The 16,546-nt window shown below is 49.2% G+C and overlaps 1 protein-coding gene across 3 annotated transcripts in view; it reads right to left on the bottom strand.

Annotated features, from left to right (window-relative positions):
- Positions 1–11,476: 11,476 nt before the first annotated feature.
- Positions 11,477–16,546, bottom strand: part of ep400 (E1A binding protein p400) — a 43,243-nt gene continuing 38,173 nt past the window's right edge. For all 3 annotated transcript variants that reach the window (XM_084439760.1, XM_084439761.1, XM_084439762.1), the window contains 6 exons: positions 16,037–16,267; positions 15,206–15,374; positions 14,895–15,037; positions 14,045–14,203; positions 13,860–13,937; positions 11,477–12,712 (listed from right to left, as the gene is read on the bottom strand). In XM_084439760.1, coding sequence (XP_084295886.1) covers positions 12,389–12,712; positions 13,860–13,937; positions 14,045–14,203; positions 14,895–15,037; positions 15,206–15,374; positions 16,037–16,267 — 1,104 coding nt within the window. In that variant the 3' untranslated portion in view covers positions 11,477–12,388. The remainder of the gene's footprint in view (positions 12,713–13,859; positions 13,938–14,044; positions 14,204–14,894; positions 15,038–15,205; positions 15,375–16,036; positions 16,268–16,546) is intronic.

Below are 16,546 nucleotides of genomic sequence, written 5' to 3'. Positions count from 1 at the left end.
GTTTATGTAGGTATGTTATGTTTATGTAGGTATGTTATGTTTATGTAGGGGTTATGTTTATGTAGGTATGTTATGTTTATGTAGGTATGTTATGTTTATGTAGGTATGTTATGTTAAAGGCCCTACGAGGAGTTTCGGGAAGTGGAAGTGTTTTCCGCCCACATTTCCCATGAGCCTCCCCGCTCACTGTCGTAAACCTTAGCTACCTGAGCCGGGTGTTTTGAAGACGGAACGATGGCCACCGAGGAGGTAATTACATAGGTCTTACTAGTAACGTTACTTTTGACAATATATAATGGTCATATTTAAATTATTCTTCGTCTTGTCGGCGCCGTAGGCTACTGCAGTAAATCGTTTCCTCATTCCAAGAAAGTTCTGGACGACCCGACCACAAAATAATAATCGAAAAATAAACTACATAGAAGAAATTACATTTGTCGAAAATGGACACATAAACAAGTGTGGGTAATGTAGATTCACCCACATTAAAATGAGACTGTTTCGTAACCAAAAATAAACTCCTCGGGGTACCTTTAATGTAGGTATGTTATGTTTATGTAGGTATGTTATCAATCAATCAATCAATCAATCAAAGCTTTATTTGTATAGCGTATTTCATACCCAGAGGCAACACAATGCGCTTTACAGAGAACAAGGGAGGTGGGCATACGATCCACCCCTACATATTCCAGAGGGAAGCAAAAAAAACAGAATCACCCGGGGGCCAGAAAAGTGAGCTGTAAAAATTCTTCCCTGACCCCTCTCAACAAGGCGATCGAGCAAGCTCCTGGAGTATGTTTGTCTACCGGCTAGGAACATTTATAAAGCAATACATTACATTAAATTACATTTCAGAGTAAGAGAGGCTAAAAAAGCATCATAGGAGAGACATGGCAAATACTGGTGTGTGTTTGCTATGGCCCAGGCCTAAAGCCGGAAGTGGGCTGGTGTATGTCTGTGTGTACGTGTGTGTGTGTTAACTAAATGCTACAACATCCACAGCAGACACAGGGGTATCTATCGGACTCCGGGAGGTCTGCTGGTGACAGGGCGGCTGTAGCTCAGTTGGTAGAGCGGGTCGTTCAATGTTCGAAGGGTCAGTGGTTCGAATCCCAGCTCCGACTGTCCACATGTCGAAGTGTCCTTGAGCAAGACACCTAACCCCAAAATTGCTCCCAATGAGCAGGTTAGCACCTTGCATGGCAGATACCGCCATTGGTGTGTGAATGTGTGTGTGTGAATGGGTGAATGAGAGGCCATTGTAAAGCGCTTTGAGTGCCGCTAAGGTGGAAAAGAGCTATATAAATGGAGTCCATTTACCAGTTATGTTAATGTAGGTATATTATGTTTATGTAGGTATGTTATGTTTATTTACATGTAGGTATGTTATGTTTATGTAGGTATGTTATGTTTATGTAGGTATGTTATGTTTATGTAGGTGTGTTATGTTTATGTAGTTATGTTTATGTAGGTGTGTTATGTTTATGTAGGTATGTTATGTTTATTTACATGTAGGTATGTTATGTTTATGTAGGTATGTTATGTTTATGTAGGTGTTATGTTTATGTAGTTATGTTTATGTAGGTGTGTTATGTTTATGTAGTTATGTTTATGTAGGTGTGTTATGTTTATGTAGTTATGTTTATGTAGGTGTGTTATGTTTATGTAGCTATGTTTCTGTAGGTATGTTATGTTTAAGTAGGGATGTGTGCTTACATGTGGTTGGTGGGATGTAAGGTGTGGGGTGAACGGTGAGGCAATGTATAAATGTGGTTAAAAAAAAACTTTAAAAAAATATATCTATATATCTACAGTAGGCCTATCTATCTATCTATCTATCTATCTATCTATCTATCTATCTATCTATCTATCTATCTATCTATCTATCTATCTATCTATCTATCTACCCACCTACACATCACATCACTCCAGTACTGAGGTCTTTACACTGGCTTCCTGTCTGTCAAAGAATTGACTTTAAAATACTGATGTTGGTTTATAAAGCACTGAATAGTTTGGGGCCAAAATATATTTCTGATCTGCTGCTACATTATGAACCATCCAGACCTCTCAGGTCATCTGGAACAGGTCTGCTTTCTGTCCCCAGAGTTAAAACAAAACTTGGAGAAGCAGCGTTCAGTTTTTATGTTCCACATATCTGGAACAAACTTCCAGAAAACTGCAGGTCTGCTGCAACTCTCGGTTCTTTTAAATCAAGACTGAAGACTTTTCTTTTTGCCGCTGCTATCTATCTATCTATCTATCTATCTATCTATCTATCTATCTATCTATCTACAGTATATATCTATCTATCTATCTATCTATCTATCTATCTATCTATCTATCTATCTATCTACAGTATATATCTATCTATCTATCTATCTATTTATCTATCTATTTATCTATCTATCTATCTATCTACAGTATCTATCTATCTATCTATCTATCTATCTATCTATCTACAGTATCTATCTATCTATCTATCTATCTATCTACAGTATCTATCTATCTATCTATCTATCTACAGTATCTATCTATCTATCTATCTATCTATCTATCTATCTATCTATCTATCTACAGTATCTATCTATCTATCTATCTATCTATCTATCTATCTATCTATCTATCTATGCTCAGGTGTTGTTGTTGTCTCATTATGTGTCAGTGTAAAAATATCCTTCATGTCAGACTAAGAACTAGGCTAGGAACACCACATGACTTATGATCTCTCCAGAACATACCGGCATACCTACAGTATGGGTGCGTGTTTTAGCAGGCAGCACATCAGGCCTCTTTCTAGCACATTTGTTATGTAAACAGTGGTACACGCCACGCACCCGAAGGACCGCCTCAGTCCCAGTCTGTACCTCATATCGGAACATTCTCCTGTTTACAATGCAACGTTGACACAGCTGGGGGACACAACCAGCCTCTGGGCGAGAGAGTGGGGAGAGTTGTTCCGCGCGTACAGGGCTGTGTATATAGGAGGAGTAGCCATGGAAACGTGTAGCGGCAAGCCGCACGGTACGTAGGCCAAAGGTGTCACTCAGCGGGATGACTCACTGTTATTATGGGCTGTGTGTCCCGGAGGGCCCCATCCCCCCCCCCCTCCCCCCCGGCCCCCCTCCTCGTCCATCCCCTGTCACTGGCCTCTGTAACCATGATCACAGCCCTGCCTGTCTGGATGTGCCATTATTGAATAAATAAATCACCCGGCTCGGTCGGCTCCTCCCCCCCCCCTCTCTCTCTCTGCCTACGCCTCCCCCCTCCCCTCCCCTCCCCTCCCCCACCACCCCTCCCTCTTAACCAACATGAGGCCCCTGGCCCAGATACCGGACCCTCGCCCCATGACGTGGCAGCACTAACCACAGTATGTGTGCGTGTGTGCGCGTAAGTGTGTGTGTGTGCGTGTGTGTGCGTGTAAGTGTGTGTGTGTGTGGTGTTTGTGCGTGTGTTTGCGTGCGTGTACGTAAGTGTGTGTGTGTGTGGTGTTTGTGCGCGTAAGTGTGTGTGTGGTGTTTGTGTGCACTTCCATTGATTTATGTGTCTTGTCCAGTCTCAGTGGGAGCCGAGAAAGGAAACGTTGGCCCCTCCCCCACTCTCTGACAAAGCTCCTCTCAATGTGTGTGAGAGGTTTGGTGCTATGAGTCACGGCAACTACATTATAGTTCATCAACCGACGGCAAGACAAGCATAGCACCCAAACCGTTGTCTTTCACCATTTCCTGAAATGTTGTACAGAGCACCAGACCATCATTTGAGTTCATATAATACAACCCAATAGAAGCTAGAATGTGTCTGTGGTTATTAGAGAAAAATGTTTTCTTCCATTCTTCAATTATGAACAATTCTTGTGTTCATACTGAATGATCCCTGATCATAGAACTATGACTGTCTAATAAGATTAAATATAGATGTGTGTGTGTGTGGTCACTACAGTCATGCTCTCACCTGCATGGAGTAGAACGCACGCACATACACATACGCACACATACACACACGCACGCACACACTCCCACATACGCACACACACACTTACACACACTCACACATACACTCACACATACACACACACTCACGCACACACACTCACACATACACACACTCACACACGCACGTACACACACACAACACACATACGCAAATACACTCACACATACACACACTCACGCACACACACACACGTACACACACACAACACACACACAACACACACACGCACGCACACCACAGTGCTTCCTCTGGAATTCATCTTGCACATTTATCCCGGCGAGTCTGCTTGCAGGCTGGAATCCACCCGGACATCTCATGTTGCATATCAACACTCCCATTTTCGCAGTGTGGGGCTTAAGTAGGTTAGAGGCAGGCGCGCTCACCCCCCCCCCCCCCCCCCGTCTCACTGCCTTCCAGGCTGTAAACGATTCCGTCAGAGAGGCTGGTGCTCGTTATCGACATGCTCACAGGCTGGAAGTCGTCTCAACAGCCCCGGCGTAGCGATACACCACCGCTGCCCCGGCCCCACCATACAACAGAAATGTAACCCAGCACGACATGGTGAAAGATGTTTTGGGGCCTATATTTTTATGCGCTAAAAATATCAATACAGCCACAGGGCATTTCAGAATAATCACAGTACATAACGCAGCTGAAATACATTCCAGGCTTTCATTTTAGCCTATACACAGCAATGTGAATAAAGATATATGTAGGCTACAGCGATAAAGTAGCATTGTATTACACAACATAGACATTGTGTTCGGCTCTGTTATGTTGTAATGTCATTATAAAGAACTGTAGTAGCCAGACGTGCTGTGTGTACTACATTTTTGTGCGTGGCTGTAAGCCAGCGCACCTAGGATAGCGTTTGTCCAGTTATCACTCCCTCCCTCCCTCCCTCCGTTACCGCGGACAATGTTGGCCTGCATTTCTCTGTTGGCACCACTAGAGGCAGTAGTCCCAGCACACCAAAAAAAAGCAGGACATCAAAATCAACCCGCCGATCTAGCCACTGGCCGCTACCATTAATGTTATGGAAGCTGCTGCTAGTTGTTGTGAGCTCATGAGCTAACTGGCTATCCCACTCTTATTGTGCTGGATTAACATTGGAAGCATTGGAACTGATGTGTCCAGGCGACAAGACCTTAATTTATCAGACAGGATTTCATGTCATTTCAATTCACAGCTATTTCAGTGCCGTGACTAGCTTCCGTCCTACCAGTCCTGAACAGAAACAAACCAGCCCCGCACATAAGCCAGTCTGGACCTGGCCTGGTTCCTCTGTGAGAACACACTGTATGTGATACCAGCCTCGGTGTCTCGAAGGCATTGAGCCCAGTTTGAGGAATAACAACCACACTCACACATAAGCCCCTCCATCTTGACACGGTCGTCCTGGATATTGCCCGAGCCCCTTTAAACTCAAGAGGGAACCTGTGGTGATTTACACTTTTGCGTTTGCACGTATTGTGTCACCCCTGAGTGATTTGCAAACATCTCCTTCGGCGGGCGGGGGGGGGGCGGGGGGTTACACTTCCAGGAAGGGCCGGGGGGGGGGGGGGGGGGGGGGCAGCGGCGTGTCGGGTCCTGCATGTCCTCCGGTCTCGTTCTAGCCCTCGCCGTATTCCACCGGCGTACAGTGCTGTCAGAGGGGGATTTGTGGATGTGGTTAGACCAGAATAACAACCGGCAGATTAATGGCCTCTGCTGTGCCGCTTGCCCAGGTACTGAACGCTGGTATTTCTTTGGTATCTGTGGCTTGGGGTCTGTGGAACTCGTCGCGTGTGTCTATGTTTGGGTGTGTCTATGTAGTGTGTGGAGCTGACGTAGGCATGTCAGGTCAGGGGCCTCTCCACCCAGCTCTGATACCCCGTGACATTAGCTTGCTTTTCTATAGTAGAGGGGTTTAGCAGCGGGGCCAAAACCCTATACTGAGAAAATGAGCTGTCCTTCTAAGTGTGTGTGTGTGTGTGTATGTGTGTGTGTGTGTGTGTATGTGTGTGTGTGTGTGTGTATGTGTGTGTGTGTGTGTGTGTGTATGTGTGTGTGTGTGTGTGTGTGTATGTGTGTGTGTGTGCGTGCGTGCGCCACACCAGGGGTCCACGGGTTCCTCGACCAGATCCCCTGGCATGTGACGGTGAACTCCGCCATTATCTCCCGGCGACCTCTCCATCCAGCACACCTGTTTCCCATCACGGCCGGGACATTCCGGGCATCGCCCAGCATTCCGCAAAAAGATCTATCGTCTGCGGAGCGCTCCCAAATAGAACCCGTTGCCATAGAAATAAACAACACAGAGGAATCCTGCCTCGCTCGTCTGTTCGCACGCGGGAACGACGCGCCGACACGAGGAGAATGAAGTCACCGGGGTCGCCGCTTGTCTAAATACGCTCCGTCCCGAGCGACGACCGTGAACCTGTACCTCTACCGGCGCTCCGCAGATATGGCGTTTACCATCGGGATGTGTCACGCGCTGAGGGGCTGGTTATCCACCCCGCAGAGGAACAATAACACTTGTAGATTAGAGCGGTCGATGCGCTGATAAGGCCGTGCGTAGCGCAGCCAGAGGCCGAGCACGTAAACAGCGGCTGCCTACAGCTCTAAACATATGTAGGGTAAAGCTGATGCCAAATAGCACTATGGGCTTTTTGGAAACGGAGGCAGACAGCAGGCTTAGAGGGGGGGGGTGGGGGTGGGGGGGCTGGAGGGGGTGGGGGGCTGGAGGGGGTGGGGGGCCGGAGGGGTGGGGGGCCGGAGGGGTGGGGGAGGGGTAGCTAAGCACCGGAGAGCCATTAGTGGGGGCGGAACGGGACAAGATCAATGGGAGTGACTGGGAGGCTGCAGGAGGTTTGAGTTGGGCCAATAAATAACATCCTACTGAGACAGGCTCTCCCGGCCCTGCAGCCAGGGGCCCCTGATTACTGCCCTGCCAGGGTGGGGGGTGGGGGGGGTCCGGTCTGGCCTGGCTGCACAACATGCCTCTGAACCTGGGCCCTCGCTCTGTCACCTGGCCCACCACCTCCGCTCGTTGGACATTTATCTGTCATCGTGTGTGTGAGTTTGTTTAGGGGGTGGGTGGCGAGGGGGGTGGTGAGTGGGTGCGTGAGAGCTGAAGGAGATGGTGTGTGTGTGCGTGTGTGTACGTGTGTGTAATGCTTTTTCCCTGTTTTTTATTTTTTTATTTTTTACAAATCCAATAACACCCACCACCACCTCTGAACTCCCAGGGTGCTTTGCGGCGCCCTGTGCTGATGTTGGGAGGGGAGTTAACCATTAGCCATGGAGGCTCTGGAATAAAGAGCCGTCCTCTCTGAGGTCTGCCTGCCAGGCCGGGACAGTTGGATCCATTCTGTCAGCATGACAACTGGAGCCTAGGAGGCAATTGTACCGTTTCAGCCTTTTGACTAGGGGGTGAGCCTACACACACACACACACACACACTACCCCCTTTCTTGCTGAGACAACCTGTCAACTTGCCTGTAAGTACACACAAACACACGCACAGACACAGACACACACAAACACACACACACACACATTTCTCAGACTGGACACAGTGAGTCACTGATTGCTTTGAAATGCACTCATTCTCTTGTTCCCTTTTCTTCATTGAGCCAAAAGACACAACAACCCCTAAAGCCTCAACCCCTAAAGCCCCAACCCTTAGTTTGAACTGACGCCACGGACACTGGTGGTTAGAATTCATCAATTCCATCCCTCAGTTTCCTAAACAAAGTAATGATGCTGAAATTTGGGTTTAAAAAAAAAATCATGGTATTACAAACATTATGAGCTACTGTATGCAGTCCTGTCCAATGGTCCTGTGATGTAAACAGCTTGTAATTTATACTACTGGCTCTGTCAATGGAAATAGGCTACGTAATTATGGCTGTTGATTTCCTTCTGCAAGCTCCAGCAAGAGATGGACTGTAACTAGAAAGTGCAATTCAGGTCAAGAGACCGCATGTCTTCCTCCTGCCTCTGTGAATAAGCGATATGAAGTCTAAAAATAGTCAAAACACGGGACATCGTCAACCAGATTACAAGCGGCTTCACTGCGGGGACGGCAGATAAGGGGCGTTTGATGTGAGGCTGTGGGCCGCGCCATGTGGACCCCCCCCCCCTGGTTCAGGTCATCCCAGTAGGCCTAATCCGTCTGTCCCGGGCGGGCCGCGGCAGAATCAGCACCGGGAGGACATCTGGAGGAGGGACGGCGGTCAGAGATTAAATGCTCTGGACCTGTATTTATTAAGTGTCTCAGAGCAGGAGTGCTGATCTAGGATCAGGGCCCCACCTCTCCATATGATTTCATTCAAGGGACAACAGATCCTAGATCAGCGCTCCTACTCTGAGATGCTTGATAAATTCGAGCCCTGAACTCCACCCATATCGTCTTCGCGGCTCTCGTAAACAGATATCGCTTCACACATCAGAGATCTTGAACCGATAGGCTGTCTTATCGCCTGTTGCCGTGTGCTCGGCACTGAGAATGAGAATGACTGAAATCCCGTGACACTAGACTGTGGATGTCATCACTAAAATGAAATAATCAGTCATAAACATAGGCTACTTACATGAAATAAACTATCGGGTTACTGGTATTGATATTTTAACCCAGGTAATGTCTCTCTCCAACCCTATGATTGTACAGCACACAGCGGGTCACGGTTGGTTTCCATGACAACCTTTCTTCCAGTATGGCTTTGAGCATCACGCGAGGGCTGCTTTCACGAGCCAGGATCCTGCAGCATCATTAGCCACTGTCTCCTGCGGCTCTGTGGTCACAAAACCGACCACCACACCACTCAAGAGTCTTAGAGAGAGAGAGAGACCGTGTAATCCTCCTTTTTCACCAGGGGTAGCTACAGCAGCGGGGAGGGCCCTCAGGGACTCGGGCTTTTACCTGACGACATGACAACATTTCTTCCCCAGTATGATGTATTCCGCTCAGTCAGTAGGCTAGGCGAGCCCAGCCCAGCGCTGTTCACATCCTGGAAACACGAATCTCACCAGGCTTCTTCCCTCTTCTTCTCCTCGGCACCGTGACAAACAAAGAGCACAGAAATATATAGGCTATATATAAAATAAACACCCGGATTCCCACTCTCTTATTTTTGACGCCATTCGGAGTGTTTAAAAGACCCTCCTGAGGTAAATACTTCATAGGAGGCCTGTGTCAGTGCCCGAGCAGAAAGACGAGACCGACCGCCGGCCACACCAGCTCTGCCTTGAGTTGCTTTTTATTTAGGGTTAAATAAACTGCATGCTAGAGACGGAAAGAAAGATAGACCTACATCAAAACACGTCTCCGCACTCCATGGGGCTCCAAACTGCATCTACAGTTGTAAACATCTCTGTTCCACTGGCTCCTGGATCAGAGTAGTGTTTGTTATTCCTCGGTTTGATTGACCGAAGGGCATTTGCCAGCTTGGGTTGACCTTAGTGTAATAGAATAGAAAGATACACACACATGCACGCACACACACACACACACACACACACACACACAGAGAGAGAGAGAGAGAGAGAGAGAGAGAGAGTGGAGTGTGTGAGTGGGGGTCATTAATGATATGTGTGAATTGAGTAAAGTGCTGTGATTAATCTACTGTCCTTAGCCGCACGCTGACAGCTCCTCTGTTCTGGGGTCCTTGGTTCCTCCCCTAGGTTCAGAAAACGCACTCAACCATTGAGTTTTCCTGTGGGCGGCTCCTGGGTTAGTCACCCTATTCAAATCCTCCATTGTTGGTTCTGTATTGACCCAGTGAAAAACCTGTTCAACATTCTCTCTCGAACATTCTTTACCACTGACATAAGCAGATCTGATAAGACCGATGCGCCTCTCGGGTTAACAAGAGGGGTTAATATGTACAAGTCTGTCTCGTTGAGGTAGTGTTAGGACGGGTCGGCGGGTCCAAGCTAATGAACTTCCGGAGAGGATCCCGTCTGTCCTTGTTATCCCCGTCCTCTGTTCCAGCTCACCTACCTTCTCACACATGTTGTTGGAGAAGTAGACCAGCCATTGCGTGTCAGCGCAGAGGAGAGGTGGAGGAGGGGAGGGACGCACGGGGAATGTCAATGGTCTAAACAGAACGGTAGGTAGGCCAGCTGCTAGCAGCGGTCCCCAGTAAGTTTAGCAGGGACCGCAACCTGACACCACAGCGCCCCCCAGTGGATCAATAAAGAAGAGCACCGTTACACAATCAATTCACCACAAACAACTGAATGCATCTGATACCTAGGCAAGGCAAGGCAGGTTTATTTGTATACAGCACATTTCAGCAAGGCAATTCAAAGTGCTTTACATGAGACATTAAAAGCATCAAGACAAAGTGCAACACATAAAAGGTCATATAAAACGAAATGCAAAAAAGGACACTAACATACTGAAACCTCTCTCCACTCACTTACGTACAATGTCCTTCTGTATAGTTGCTTACTGGCCTTTCACCAGTGCAAGACAAGTTTATTATTATTTTTTAATTAATTAAAATCAATGTTATTACAGCACATTTCAGCAACAAGGCAATTCAAAGTGCTTTACATGAGACCTAATGTACATCCACCAGTCCAGCTGACTGTTCTGAGGCAGCGGTGTTTATGAAAGTAAAGGTCACAGGAGACTGATCCAGGGTCTGCCGGCTAAGCCTGGGCTCTCGATGCCCTTGTCCGAATGAATCTTGTCTTCTCTGACGGATGTGCTAGAGTCAGCAGACAGCTGGACAGCAGGGAATACCGTGCTGAGAGGAGATTTCTAGTCTTCTGTTGGATCCGTGTTCTACCATGAGGCTGCAGCACTACCCGTGTCTGCTGTGGATGTCGTAGCATTTAGTTAACACACACACACACGTACACACAGACATACAGTAGACCAGCCCACTTCCAGCTTTAGGCCTGGGCCATAGCAAACACACACCAGTATTTGCCATGTCTCTCCTATGATGCTTTTTTAGCCTCTCTTACTCTGAAATGTAATATAATGTAATGTATTGCTTTATAAATGTTCTTAGCCGGTAGACAAACATACTCCAGGAGCTTGCTTGATCGCCTTGTTGAGAGGGGTCAGGGAAGAATTTTTACAGCTCACTTTTCTGGCCCCCGGGTGATTACTGTTTTTTTGCTTCCCTCTGGAATATGTAGGGGTGGGTCGTATGCCCACCTCCCTTGTTCTCTGTAAAGCGCATTGTGTTGCCTCTGGGTATGAAATGCGCTATACAAATAAAGCTTTGACTGATTGATTGCAGACCTTCCTTTATGCAACTCACTGGTATCATCTCTGACTGGATCATCACATCAACACCTCTTTCTCTGAGATTAATATTTCACCCAAAGACGAGGCGTGGTCTCTATGTACACATTCACTGACCGAGGGATTATTCAAAACTACAACAGAAGATTCCAACGAAGGATTGTGTATAAAAACAACACTTTATTACAAAAAATCCAATGAAAACACAACTACTTTAAGTACAAATGCCTTCCTTTTCCATTATGTACAGTTTTTTTTACTTAAACATCAATAAAAAATAACAAATTTATGAGAAAACACAATATACTAAAGTACATGTTTACAGTGTATTTGTTACATAAAAAACAATTCATGACTAAAGTAACGTGCATTATTTTCCATTCAACATTCGAAACAAAAACAATCAAATTCAAACTTTTAATCAGCGTAATGCAAGGTGTTTTATTACTGGTACAATGACTGTTGGGGGGGAAAGTGTTAATTATGGCAAAATCCTTATTCCAAATATCTATTAGCCTCGAGCGCTCCAAAAGGTTAGGAGAACGGGGCTTGGTGAGCGTGCGGGTCCAACTCGGCCATCGCTGAGGCCTCGGGCTGGGGACCACCATGAGTCCCCCTCTGGGGGAGCTCATCACAGAACTACACATCGCTGATCATGAGAAGAACGGGGAGATTCTCTACATCTACAGTATAAACAACGAGGGAACCACAGACGTCCTGAACGGTAAGCATGAGAAGAAATATCACATCAAGGGGAGGGGGGGGGGGGGGTGTGTCAGGGACAAAGTATGGACAGCTCTGTCGCCCGAAATAGCTACGTCTCTGTCCGTAAGCCCCGGCAACAGTATGGAGTAAGTAACAGTAATATATTCATCAAGATGAGCGTATGAATACTCTTTTTCAGATGATCTTAAATGTCGATGGGGGAAGGGAAGGGTTCCTTCAAGGTCAACTTTAAATCAGTGGGAAGGTCAAAGTTCAAATGATGACCCTGCCCTCTCACCTGGAGCATGACTGACATGGACACACCTTTAGGGTTAGGTAGAATACAGTCATGACAGTGGTGGGGGGGGCCTCTGGGAGGGTATTTACACCGCTGACCTCCACTGGGGGGCCGGAGCACCAGGCTGGCCTCTCTCTGGCCTCCTAGCTGCTGCCTCCGCTGGGCTTGGCCGCGGTCTTGGCCCTCATGGCCCCCCCGGAGCGAGCCTGGCCCTTGGTGGGCTGCTGGGCCTGGGGGGTCTGCTGGGCCGGGGACTCCGCCTGGGGGGCCGCCGTGGCCTGGGGGGCCGGGCTGTGGGGCGGGGGGGTCTGGATCTGAGGGGAGGCGGCCGCCGTCGCCGCCTGCTGCTGCTGGATGAGCTTCTGTTGGACCACCTGGGCCGTGGCGGCGCCCGCTGGGATCATCTGGACCTGGGCCGGGCCGGACGACGCAACCGCCTGGGTCAGAGCCACGGTCTGGGGCTGGATCTGAAACACATACGCGCGCACACACGCGCACACGCACACACACACACACGCCATGGTCAAATCACGGTCCTTCGGTATCAGGAAAACTCATTGAAATGCCTTGAAGTGGGACATCTCTATACTAAACACATGTAAATGTCAAGTAAAATGCTTTTGAATCTTGTGTTTTACAATAAGCAAACGGTTGTAGAACGTTTGAGGTCTTCCGTCTTGTAGACTGTCCTCCCTAGCCTGGTGAGACTGTCCTCCCTAGCCTGGTGAGACTGTCCTCCCTAGCCTGGTGAGACTGTCCTCTCTAGCCTGGTGAGACCGTCCTCCCTAGCCTGGTGAGACTGTCCTCCCTAGCCTGGTGAGACTGTCCTCCCTAGCCTGGTGAGACTGTCCTCCCTAGCCTGGTGAGACTGTCCTCCCTAGCCTGGTGAGACTGTCCTCCCTAGCCTGGTGAGACTGTCCTCCCTAGCCTGGTGAGACTGTCCTCCCTAGCCTGGTGAGACTGTCCTCCCTAGCCTGGTGAGACTGTCCTCCCTAGCCTGGTGAGACTGTCCTCCCTAGCCTGGTGAGACTGTCCTCCCTAGCCTGGTGAGACTGTCCTCCCTAGCCTGGTGAGACTGTCCTCCCTAGCCTGGTGAGACTGTCCTCCCTAGCCTGGTGAGACTGTCCTCCCTAGCCTGGTGAGACTGTCCTCCCTAGCCTGGTGAGACTGTCCTCCCTAGCCTGGTGAGACTGTCCTCCCTAGCCTGGTGAGACTGTCCTCCCTAGCCTGGTGAGACTGTCCTCCCTAGCCTGGTGAGACTGTCCTCCCTAGCCTGGTGAGACCGTCCTGATCTCGGGGGCTCACTTCCTGTTTCTCTACACGGACCAGTCAGGCCAGGCTCAACACAAATCGGTTTGTGCTCCGAGGAAAAATCTACTCGTCTACTAGTCGTATGAGGAGCTTCTCAAACTACCGGCAGCTAAAAGCGAGGTTTATTCATGGTTCGTTTACGGTTCGTTGATTGGCTAGCCTGTGATAGTCGCTGACGGGCAGACGGTTCGTCCAATCACCTGCCGAGTATTCTGAAAGTGCCCGCCCTTTTCCAAACAAAGTTTCCAAGCACGCCTCCGCGGACGGTTGCGTGTACCAGACCCGTCTGGCGCTACGTCTCACCTGCTGTGGGGACGACCCGATCTGCTGGATGCTGGCCACGGTGGGCTGCTGCTGCACCATCTGCGGGAGCTTCGCCACCTGATCGGAGGGGCCAGATGAAACAATCAGCGCACGTGTAAACGCCTTCCTCACCGGGACGGACCGGCAGTGCGAGTCGGGCGTTTCCGAGGCCCCCGCCCCCCTACCTGGATCTGCTGGGCCCCCGAGGGCTTCTGGGCCTGGGCGATGGAGGTGGTGAAGAACTGGGTCTTGATGCCGGGCTGGAGCTGGGTGGTGGTGGCGTAGGTGACCTTCTGCTGATGGGCGGGCGGGGCCGGTTGTACCGCCACCTGCTGGGCGCCGATCTGGAGGGAGGGAGACGGGAGAGACACTCAGCGAACGGAACGCGGAAGGTCAGAGAGAGACAGTCGATTAAGTGTTTTGACCTTCGTCGTCGTCGCGGCCGCCTCGGGCTGGATTTATCTACTTTTTTTTGGTGATATTTTTTAGGGCATTTCTGCTTTAATGGGATAGACAGTGCAAGGACAGACAGACAGGAAAGGTGTGAGAGAGAGGGGAAGACATGCAGCAAAGGGCGTGGGCCGGATTCGAACCCACGCCGCGTCCTTTATATGGTACACGCCCCGACCCATTGAGCCACCAGGACGCCCCTCATCTACCTTTCTGATAATGAGCTCGAATAGAATAGAATAGACAGAATCTAGGGACCAATATCAAAAATTTCCATCTCAGCAAAAGTTTGAAAAGTTGATTACAAGAGCTACTATGAGTCAATTAAGATTGCAGAAGGCGCAGCTTTTCACATGAAGGTGTAGAATTTCTGAAGGGTTGGACAGAACACCACAAAACTTTGTAGGCATATCACCACACATAAACGGAGGATAACCCTTTATTATTGACCCAATCAAACGAAATGGGGGCGCTATAGAGCTCATTTCCTGTTTAGGCCTCACCCCCATGCTGATTTTTCCCAAACTTGTAAAAAATCCCACACACCCCTACTTTCTGATAATGAACTCTCCCGCATACCCCTACCTTCTGCTGCACGGTGGTCTGTCCCGGTTGTGGTTGCGCCGCCTTCTGCTGTTGCGCCGCCACGGCCGCCTGCTGCTGCTTCTTCATCTGGAGCAGCTGCTGCACCTGCATCTGAGGGAAGGAGGGCGACAACACCGCCCCTCCTGGCCAGACAACCCCCCCCCCGGGCAGAGAGAACAGGTCAGGGGTCAGGACGCTGGGGAACCCTAACCCTAACAACTCGCACAAGGAAGATTGTGGAGATTAGATGATAGATGACAACTTTGTTTAGTAGGAGAGAATGTTAGTGGGTGCAAAGTAGCCTCGCCCACCTGTTTTGGCGGTCTGTCCGATGGCCACGCTGATGCCCGCCACGGTGACCGGCAGGGTGGTGACGCCGGCGGAGGAGACCACGGCGGGCACGGAGACCACGGGGGGCTTGGTGAGGGTGACCTGGGCGGTCTGGCCTGCCTGGATCTGGCCCTGGGTGGGCACACGCGTCTGGACATGAGGCGACAACAAGCGCCAGTTACCTTCCCCCTGCACTAACATTACATTACAGCACTAACATTACATTACATTACAGTCATTTACCTTCCCCCTGCACTAACATTACATTACATTACAGTCAGTTACCTTCCCCCTGCACTAACATTACATTACAGTCATTTACCTTCCCCCTGCACTAACATTACATTACAGTCATTTACCTTCCCCCTGCACTAACATTACATTACAGTCATTTACCTTCCCCCTGCACTAACATTACATTACAGTCATTTACCTTCCCCCTGCACTAACATTACATTACAGTCATTTACCTTCCCCCTGCACTAACATTATATTACAGTCATTTACCTTCCCCCTGCACTAACATTACATTACAGTCATTTACCTTCCCCCTGCACTAACATTATATTACATTACAGTCATTTAGCAGACGTTTTTATCCAAAGCGACTAACAATAATTACATTCGACATAGGAAAACCAATGTACTACTACTTGCCAGAAATCACAAGTGCATCTTCTTTCTAAAACAAGTGACTAAGAGCATAATCTAGTGCTGAAGGCAAAGTGCAAGAATAGCAAACTAAAACACACACTAGCAACGACAAGGGTACGGCCTGGTCTAGTTAAGCAGATGACTTTATTTTAGCGTACCAGTCTGGCCACCTGTAGGTTAGCCACGGTGGTGCCGGTCAGAACGGCGCCAGCTCGGGGCGCCGCCACGCCGGCCAGCTGGGGGTTGGGCTGGGCCGCCTGGGCGGGCTGGACCTGGGCGGCCTGCTGGGCCGCGCCCGGCTGCTGGCTCTGGGCCGCCAACGCCACCGCCGCCGCCACCTGCTGCTGCTGGGCGATCTGCAGCTTCTGCTTGTGCATCTTCAGCAGCTCCTGCGGACGGACGGGACACGACGTGGGGTCAGACGAAACGGACGTTTGAGGTCGTCTAACGTCCGTAGTTTGACGTATTTCCGACTCTAACAGGCTACAGGGGCGGGACATAACGTTAAGTGGGCGGGTTATAACAACTTTAGACAGATTCGATAGACAGATAGCGTTGATTGACGGGTGGATGTGGTGAGATTATTGGTTGACCTTGCTCTCGCATCGCTGACGTAAGCACTCTGGAGATTTTGTTTTACAGGAAAAAAAAAATCCTAGGATTTGATA

Source organism: Borostomias antarcticus (assembly GCF_949987555.1).
Source record: "Borostomias antarcticus genome assembly, chromosome: 6".
NCBI lineage: Eukaryota > Metazoa > Chordata > Actinopteri > Stomiiformes > Stomiidae > Borostomias > Borostomias antarcticus.
Note: the sequence above shows the minus strand (reverse complement) of the source record. Positions and strands in the feature narration are given on the sequence as shown.